General features: G+C 45.0%; 1 protein-coding gene across 2 annotated transcripts; it reads right to left on the bottom strand.

Annotated features, from left to right (window-relative positions):
* Positions 1 to 230: 230 nt before the first annotated feature.
* On the bottom strand, positions 231 to 3,153 carry LOC123117496 (uncharacterized). 2 transcript variants are annotated; one of them, XM_044538240.1, is made up of 2 exons: positions 1,582 to 1,952; positions 231 to 1,388 (listed from the first exon to the last, which is right to left on the bottom strand). In XM_044538240.1, the coding sequence occupies exon 2, from the start codon at positions 1,358 to 1,360 to the stop codon at positions 386 to 388; it is 975 nt and encodes a 324-aa protein (XP_044394175.1). In that variant the 5' UTR covers positions 1,361 to 1,388; positions 1,582 to 1,952; the 3' UTR covers positions 231 to 385. The 2 variants fall into 2 exon arrangements, with proteins under 2 accessions (XP_044394175.1, XP_044394179.1); XM_044538244.1 differs by having other exon boundaries at positions 1,139 to 1,388; positions 1,582 to 3,153.
* Positions 3,154 to 9,719: the final 6,566 nt, after the last annotated feature.

The raw sequence follows: 9,719 nt of genomic DNA, 5'->3' as shown, positions 1-9,719 counted from the left end.
TTGGGCCAGACCCATGTAATTTCGAAATACATAAGTATAAGCTATTTTTAGAGTCCGTATGTATGAGGAAACAAGAGATATGGTTGATTTCGGACCCGTCCACCAAGGGTCACGAAATTCCCCCTCTCTTCCTCCATATATACAACCCTTAGGGCACCGTTTAGACTTTGGGTTTTGTTTAGATTAAAGTTCGCCATAGCTGCAACTTCGCGTACTTCGTTTGTGTTCAACGACCAGACAAAGGCGTCACAGAACCTCACCTTGATCAATAAAACTTTCATCTTATATTCGCAATATCCAGATTACAATCTCAGTTTCTTGCTTGTTCTTCGTTTGCTCGCAGGAAACAGACCCTCGTGGTCAGGTTGATCGTGCTCCGGCGTGGTCAATAACCTCTCGGAGTTGGTTTAGCGATTGCTAAGGCGCGACGTACTCGCACGTTCGTAGTCGGATCGTCAAAGTCGACTTCCTCCAAAGCGATATCCATCATCTCATCGAAAGACGGGACACATTTGCCTCTATCAACCATAGATATATGGCATGATGTTCCTTCATGTGGCACAGCTGGAGACATGGCATATTGTGTTGTCTCTGCACATATCATCCTTTTGCAGCTATTGTACTGCTTGTCACACCAAGTCCCCTGATCTTGCAGAAACAAATTGCTCTGTGTTTGAGACACATCCATAGGCAACAACGAACTGGGAATCATGCCACTAAGCTTTGTTCGATCAGGTGGACGCGACGGCCACAAGACAATGGACACATAGTTTCTGTTCATAACCAGGCTTCCTAACTTGTTTATGTGCCTTCCTGGATCCCATGGTGTGGGTGCACACATGTAACACTGAAAATAAGGATGCTGACAAATACCTAAGTTCTCACAGCAATACTGAAGTTGAAACGGAGATGCTGCCCGTGTAGCAATGACATGAACTAGACATGGTACTAATAGTGACTTGTCCTGCTCCTTGCTGACATGAATGTTGTCATTGTTGTTGAGCAACTGGAACATGTTGGCCTTCTTGACATGAGTACACCTCAAATTTGCATCAGCTAGTGGCATAAGACTGGAGTGGAAAGAGGCCGGAGGTACTATGGTTGGCAGACACATGCCTAGTGCAGATTCAACATCAAATTGAGAATAATCAAGTGATACTGTATTGGCAACACAATATGCAAGAACCCAGCACCAAGTACTAGATACAACAACTGCCAAACCATAAGCTGGATCGAATAAGAAGCTGACAGCAATCCTCCTTGATCCAACACTAGAGAACTCCCAAACGAATGACCATGCAATCTGTAGATGCTGGGATGTATATGAGGAATTAAGACCCAACTCCTGGCAGCTAGTCATTCGTATGATTGATGGATGGAAACAGTTCCTGCACATCACCCCGTTCCAGAACAATAGTCTCTGGTCAGAAGAAGATAACAATTGGAACCAAGCACGCCATAGTTGTAGTAATACAGTGAACACATCTTGCAAATGCTCGAACTGAGGAATACCATAACAAGTGGACAATGAATTGATCGCATTAGGGACCGAAAGTTGCTGGTGACAAATAGCAAGGATACCTCGATCGCAAAAAATTGCAGCCGAATCAATTGCGTGCTGTCCAGGATCCCATGATAATGTTAATAGCCCATAACCTGGAACACACTGAAACAGGAACCTGATTGTGAGCAAGGATACTGAGTTCATCTCCTTCCTGGCTGCCAACAATTCCTCACGGCTCTTCCTCAATTCAGTTTTGAACTCGGCGAGCCACACGTCCTGCTGCAACTGGTGATGTGAGCTGACTAAATACTTGAGACAAGCCACACTGGCCTCGCCGTTCAGGCCTTCTGTCGAACACTTGGTAGGCGACAATGCTTGGGTGGTTCTGACCTTTGTGAGGATTGGAGACGAACTGGTTATATCCATCAGAGCCATGGAATTGACCTCTATGCTCACCTCACACATAGCAGGAATAGCACTGGTCGAGGATGCCGGCGGCGCTGCTGTAGAAGTGGGCGTGGTCCTTGTTTCACTGTTTTCTTCTCCAGGGCACTCGGTCGAACACATGGTGGGCGTGGCGAGAGCAAGTTCTGAATCGAGTGAGGCGGACACTGCAGCCATGAAGGTGGAGATGGAGAAGGCTGCATATCGTGTTGGGGACACAGCAAACTCAGGTAGGGGCACCTTGTTGATCTGAATGGCGTTGGCGACGGGGTAGAGGCCAAGCGTCGAACAGGTGATGGGCGTCTCACGCACATGGTCTGGCTCGCTCTGCATGGTGGACGCAGGCATGCCGATGGGACCCGTGGACACCAGAGGGTTGGCGTCTGGTGCCGCACCGGTGTCTCCTCCTGGGCTCGTCGAGCGGGTGGTGGCCAACGTGACGAGGGAGGGAACGCCGCCTGATGCGGGGACGACGGCCGTCGCGCTCGACACGGAGATGCTCGTGGCCGTTGCCGCTGGAGCGGGGTCGGAGGAGGAGGCAGCAACCTCCGACTCATGGGACCCGTCGGTGGTGATGCCGCTGCTGGCGCATAGGCCTGGCCGTGTTCATCATTGACGAAGTCGAAGATGCCAGGTCGGGGCCGTGATTGGGGTCGGGGAAGACATGGCTCGCAGTCGACGTCGACATAGCAGGCGCTGTCGCAGTAGAGGCTGCCGCCGCAGGGGCGCACCTACGGCCGTGGTCGCTACGCACCTTCTGGCGGAGGTCGCCGATAGTCCAGTCCAGCTTGGTGTGGAGGTCGCCGAGCGCCGCCTCCATGCCCTTCTCTAGCCTCGCCTTGGACTCAGCAAAGCACCGGTCCACATCACGGGCTAGCTGGCCCTGAGTACCTCATACGTCGCCCGACCCTCCGGCGAGAGAGTCGCCAGGAGCTCGGCACGCCGTCGTGGAAAATCCATGGAATTGGGTGGGGAAAATTCTGGGGTGGATATTTGGTGGAGAATCGAACGGCTCTGATGCCAATTGTGAGGATCTCAGTACCAATTCACTCTATCAGCCATGAATTCAGTTACAACTCTTGAATTTCAGAGAAGAACTGAGAGGAAAGAGAGCAGAGGAGGAAGACAAGCTACAGAGAGAGAGAAGAACTAGCACGCCAAGCCAAGCCTAGGCCGAAGCCATCCGTCCAAGCCGCCTTCTGTTTTCCTCTTCCTGCTATTTGTAGGGCTTCTCCTTGCTACCGTCAGGGCAGGCCAGGCCCAAGGTGATGGCCCACTGTCCAGCCCAACACGGGTCGCTGACATAAATCAATACACCTAGGTTGATGTAAGCATTGTGATCTTGAAACTCTAAACAGGTGTGAGTACAGATTTTCATCTTATTTTTCATGAATGAAAATCCACTGTGATACTTAGCTATTGAGCAGGAAGACGCAGTCATCAGCAAAAGTTGAGTAATTATCCAGAATACATACATTTTACTTCTTCGCTATCCAGAAGTATAATGCAACAAAACCCAACCATTGCATGCTGATCACTCACATGCTGCCGTTTAGCACCCTGGTTGTGGCTTATGGGCAGCATAAATAATCTTTTCAGAATCATCTAGTTAAAAAATTCATTCGCAAAGAGGAAAACAACTATAAAAACAGAGCAACTAAACCTTGTAACTTAACATTTTTTACAGCTAATTTGGGATGATATAAAAAAAGATTTTTTTTGGCAATAGGATGAAAACGTTAGTTTTGTTCTTCAAACAATTTTTTTTGGGTAAGAAGCTACACTGAGAGAAATATTGCCACACTTGACATGAGAATTACAGAGAACATGAGTAGTCGTCTTTCATGCAAGATCAAAGATCTACCAATAGTGCAGTCCACATAAAAAATAACACACAGAAGATATTTGCGCAAATCTATAAAGCAGAAAAACCTCAATTCACATAAAAAATTATAATCTGATTGCTGAATCTTTCGTCCGTGTTCAGAGAAAAGCACATAACAGGTGGAACCTTCCGTCAGTTTGCTTCCATTGAGACGGCAAGATGTTGTTCTTGCATCATCACAACCTTTACTCACAAGGAGCACATGGAGTCAGATGCCGCCAAAACAAACATGCCTCCATCAAAACAAAGTTTATGTAGCAATAATCTACAGCTCACAGAATTAATATCTAAGGTTCAGTTACACATGTATCTCAAGAACAAATCCCCAATATTGGGCAGTGGGCATAAAAAGGATAAACGGAACCAAGTACTCCCCAATATGATACGACATGTAGGATGGCTGGGGTGTAGCACACTGAGCAGTGAGAATGCACAGTTTCAAGTCGTTTATAATAAACGAAGATTAAATATCTCTATACTTCAATATAAAATTTAGATGAACAAAGAAGAGAATTAAATACATGTAAAAGATGGTTATAGGAAAATAAATTCATAAATGATAGGATGCATTATGATGCGAATTTGAAGGACACATGGAAACTTATTCAAATATTCAACGACCAGAAAAGCATCAGCTTAATGAAAGTTAGTGAAGGATCATTGTATGACCCTATAGAGTAAGATATACTGCTCTTGAAAAACAAGATGAAGAATGTAGGCTGGATTGAAAATTTTCTTTTTTCTGGAATTAATATCTTCTCACTCCTGCAGTTGAGTGAGGCATAGAAAAGACTAAATTATATGAACTTAAAAAATATAGTTTTCGGCAAACCCACGAGGATTTGCCGCATTTAAATTTACGAAATTCAGAGACCCATCAATTAACGGTAAATCTGAGAGGAAAGAGATTGGTGTGTACTCAACTGAAGAAAGCAATTGGTGCAATTCCATCAATGCTACAAAAATGAATTATGAGAAGCATTAGAAACTGAAGAAATAGCTAGAAAGAAGACCATAAATCCTAACCTGACTACATAATCAACCATTTTTGCATTCCTAGCTTAACACATTCTGCTTCACTCGTCTAAGATGTCGTTGGCCTGATTCAGAAATAAAACAGCACAGTAAGTACAAGGTTTTTTTTTGTTTGAGATCAGTAAGTACAAGGTTGATTGTCAAAACAACTTCCAACTCCTAATTTTAGGAACCTTTTCTACAGCCGCTTGACGTGGACGGCCCGATCATCCAAGATCGCTGGGACTGTCCCATGCATGCATCCACCATTCTGGCGATGAACCTGAACTTGAATAAATGAAGATACCAAAAATCAGAATAATTCCAATCCATCGCAGCGAATCAAATCCATAAATGAATCTCTGAAAAGAACATCCCTTAATCGTTGGTCCGAAGAGATTGATCGAGCAAGAGCTCGCACAGGTGAAGAAAGCTTGAGCAGACTGCTAGGGCTAGCAGTGACGGCGCATGTAGGAGCAAAGAGCACAAACGACGCTGAGAAATCGATAGAGGAGATCGAGGAATACACGTACCTGTGATCACGGCCAGAGGAAGCGCCAGAAGGAACCGGTGGTGGTCTGCCAATACGGCAGGAAGCTCGTGGCGCGCCGTCTCGTACGTCGTCTCTTCTGCTTGTGCCACCCCCTGTGCCGCACAGAGGAGAGATGGGCGTCGGCAAAAGAGATTGATGCCGGCGGTGGGGGCTCCGATGAGGCAGTGGACGGCAGGGAGGTCTGGAAGGCTGGATGCCGGCGTCGCTGGGATTTGACGGCCACATGCGTGATGCAGGGGTGAGATGTATAAGAGCGAGGCGGTGAGCCTTCTTATACGGCCGATGGCACGCTGGTCCAGTGGTGCCGGCGGACGTCTGTCGATCTCATGGCCATAGACAAAAAGCAAATCGTGGTGTTTATATAAATGGGGTCTCTCTAAAAACAATGACAAAAGCGGCAGCCGCCTACCAGAACCCACGAACCCCTTTCAGAAAGGGATACGTGGAGGAGAGCTGCTATACACACGACGTTTTTGGACGATGCATGAACGACGCTCCACATCCAGCCATTGAATCAGGGAATAAAGTGCTTCACATCCATCTGATTGTAAATCGTGCATGCATCGTGCATGGAGTGTCGTCTGTCTAGTATTTTCGTACGTGGAGAGGTGGAATGGGTCTGGCGTAGCTTCCTGAAGACTCGCTTTGACCGGTAAAAAATATCGTGTCGACTCGATCGCTGAAACCAGCGACACCGACCCCTGCTGTCTCGAAATTTACACGCGTCAATTTACTACGACCCCATAAAATAAAGTCAAAAAAACCAGAAAAAAGAAACCCTTACGGGTCTAGACTTCTTATAATACTAGTTCTAAGTTCTCAAGACAGAGGTGGCAAAATAACACCCTTGTAATCAAAATCACCATATTGCTAAACATTAAAACGGAGCTACTCACGCCCCTCCACAGCGTTTTGAACTCCTCAGCCGTTGGATCCTTATACGTACGCTCCAGATCTACAGATCGCTGAACCTCCCCCACACATTGCCTTTTTTTACCACGTCACAGGCGCAACCAGCTCAGCCAACTGTAACCGGGTCGCTGCTCCGCAGGCCGACCTGGACGGTTGCTCCTTAATCGGGCCGAATAGGAAAAGCGTAAACAAGCCCAGATAAGTGGGTACACGAAGCCCAGATAAGTGGGTACACGAGGCCATCCATGTTTTCCGTCTCTCTTGATTTCTTCATACAATGGATGCGTTCATCTTCATCCTGGCGGCGGCTGCGGCGGCGGAATAATGGCGAGGCAGCTCGGCTGTCCCCTTTCTGTTAGTTCTGCTCGGCGTGGAGCTGCGGTACTACTCTTTTCACTTGGTTCATCTATATATGTGTTAGGGTTCCATATCAAAAAAAGAAGTGTTAGGGTTCCATGTTGTTTTCCTTTGATTTCCTCGGCCGCCATTTATTTATCTTTCCTGGTTTCCTTAGTCTGGATAGGAAAACTTCCTGGGCGGGTTCCAGTTGGGATGGCAGCGGTGTTCTTGTTATTGGATAGTTTCTTTTTACCTCTGTTTCATTGATGGAAAGGTGAGTTCAGTTTTAAATCCCGTGTGAGAAGATCTTTAGGAGGATGGCCAAGAACGGGTACTAAAATTACGAATATTCATAGCTATGTGATTTTAGAATTCATGTTTGGATTCATATAAATATTATGTGATTTTTCTAATCACCTGTTTGCATGAAATTGTCCAAGTGATCATGGATATGATTCCAGTTGTGTGAGATTTATGCCTCATTTGGACCATCTTGGAATTAATTTTTGCGTTGATCAAGTGATGCCGATGTTTTTATCCTTTACGTGACTCTCATAGATGTGAACCAAGGTTTGTTTCTATCGCTATTTTTTAAGGATTTTTTTAAAGTATCTACGTATTACTCCAGAAAGTATTTATACACACAACTGATTTGTGCAAGTGTTTGTCCCTTTGTTGAGAGTATATATGCACAACTAATTCCTAAGAATAGATGTTTGTGTTGCTGAGCAAAGTATTGCTGAAAGTACTATATTACGTGGAGTTTTCTTTTTTGGAGATTGCGAACCACTCATGCCAAGCGGTATATTACGTGGAGTTACAGGATGAGTTCCCATGTCTTGGCAATCTTCTTCTTTTCTGCAAGATTTAGGGTTTAATTCTGTTAAGAAAACTTGACTGAAGTGTAGATTGCTTGATCCATTGTTTTTTAAGCTTTTGAGCGTCAAATACCGTTTTAGACAAGCACTGTAGGACACTGGTGAAGTTGAAATTGGTGGTGATTAGTTCGTTAATGAGGGCCATGTAGATACCTGCAGTACTTAACAAAATGTTGCTTTTGTGTTTGGAGCTAATAATGTCATTAAAGTGCTCCAACCAAATTGGAAGGCAAGCATGGTGCGATGATTTGGAGCTAAGAATGTATGTTATACTCGCTTCATCTCAAAATAAGTGTAGGTGATTTAGTATAACTTCAGTACAAAGTTGTACTAAATCACTTGCACTTATTTTGGGATGGAGGGAGTAGTTCATATATCATAGTGGATGATTTTCTTCACTTTAATTTCCAATACCATGGGCCCATGGTCATCAAATTTTCTTAACCTTTTGAGTGCTACAGCATAGCAGGTACCGACTCCGGCACTAGATTGAAGAGGAAGAGGAAATAAATGGTAGCCATGACATTTCTTTTTGGCATCGACCTTGATCTACATGGTGTGCTAGGTTTTGGTTTGTTTAGTTATTTGATGAAATAATATGGTAGATAAGTATGCCTCGTGATTTTATGAGAGGTTGTAATTTTGAGCTGAACGATTTGTCCATGATTCCACATCTGTATCTAATCTTACCTTTACCTCTCCAGATGTTGAGATCCTCTCTATGCTCAAATTAGGGTTACCACGGCAGAATAAATTCATATCATGACATTCTTCCGTTGTGTGGCTGATGCAATGTGAGGATTAATGTTGTGCTTATATGAGGCGCCAATTAACTCAAAATTTGTTTTTAGTTGATCTATTTTGTTTACTAGCTGGCGGCCCAAATATCAACATTCTGCTTAATAGAATTCAGCTTAATTGTCCATCTGTGTCGCCTTTGGTATTGTGATTTGTCATGGTCATACTGCACGAGTGAGGTGCACTGTTAACAACCATTGCTTGCTTGTAAGAACTCGAATTCAAACTGCTATCTTGGAAATATGTATCCCCTATATCTCTAACATGATTGTTCTCCATCCGGTTTATTTCTAAATAATTTAATTATTTGTCGTCAATGTTGGGCGGGCGCGGCAAAGTGCGCCATCATGTTCTAGTTCAATAAGCAATCTAGCAGGAGTAGGTTTTACCCTTAATAGAGGGGTCGAACCTGGGTAAACTCGTGTCTCTCATTTTCTGACCAACCACATCCAAGGCTTCACCTCATAGCTATGGCATCACGACTGAATTCTTCTATGAGGACACTTGCCGTGACAACCCCACGGCAGTTGGTGCCCGCTGTGGGGTGCGCGCACAAGGGTGTTGTCTTCTTGGAGGGAGGCTTCCTAGGGATCGAGAAGCTTGCGATCGCTGGATGAAGAAGAGCCGGCACGGAAGGATCTACATTGACGACGCGGGCTGGGGTCCCGAGACCGACTCCCTTGAGTTAGGATTCCGGGTCTGGAAGTGCAACTAATCCCTGGGTGGTTTTGGTAATTCTTAACAACATATAGCTCATTGAACTATTACTCTTTCAAGATGATCATTTCATAAAGTTCAATGATTGGCATGCCATGGACTAGAGATGTGGACCCCTCAAAATGTTAAGGACACATATTGGCAAAAACTCAAGACTCTACATTTTCATTTTAGTGATCCAAGATCACATTGAGTCCATAGGAAAAGCGAATATTATTAAAAGGGGATGATGTGTTGCTTAATGGCTCACTTGCTCAAAATGCTTAGTGATATGCTCCAAAAGCCCTCAACCACTTTCTCATTTCCGCATATGACCTAAACCTAAAGTCAAACTCAGCCCCACCGATTTGATCTATTCGGCGCCACTGAGTTCATTTGACATAGCCACTGCCAGAAATTCTCATCAGTTCGGTCTCATCGATAGGGATCTCGGTCTCACCGAGATGGGATTGCAAACTCTTTGTTTCCTTCGTAACGTTTCGGTATAACCGAAACGAGCGATCAGTTCCACCGAGTTCGCAATGCAAACTCTCTGTTTGCTTTTCGTAATGTTTCGGTCTCACCAAAATGAGCGATCGGTCCCATCGAGTTTGTGATGAGGACATCAATACCATTGTTACACCCACAGCCCCTACTGCTACATATACTGGACCAATTACTAGAGCTCGTGCACGC

The sequence above is a fragment of the Triticum aestivum genome, chromosome 1B (genome assembly GCF_018294505.1).
Source record: "Triticum aestivum cultivar Chinese Spring chromosome 1B, IWGSC CS RefSeq v2.1, whole genome shotgun sequence".
NCBI lineage: Eukaryota > Viridiplantae > Streptophyta > Magnoliopsida > Poales > Poaceae > Triticum > Triticum aestivum.
This window is presented reverse-complemented; position numbering and strand designations above follow the sequence as displayed.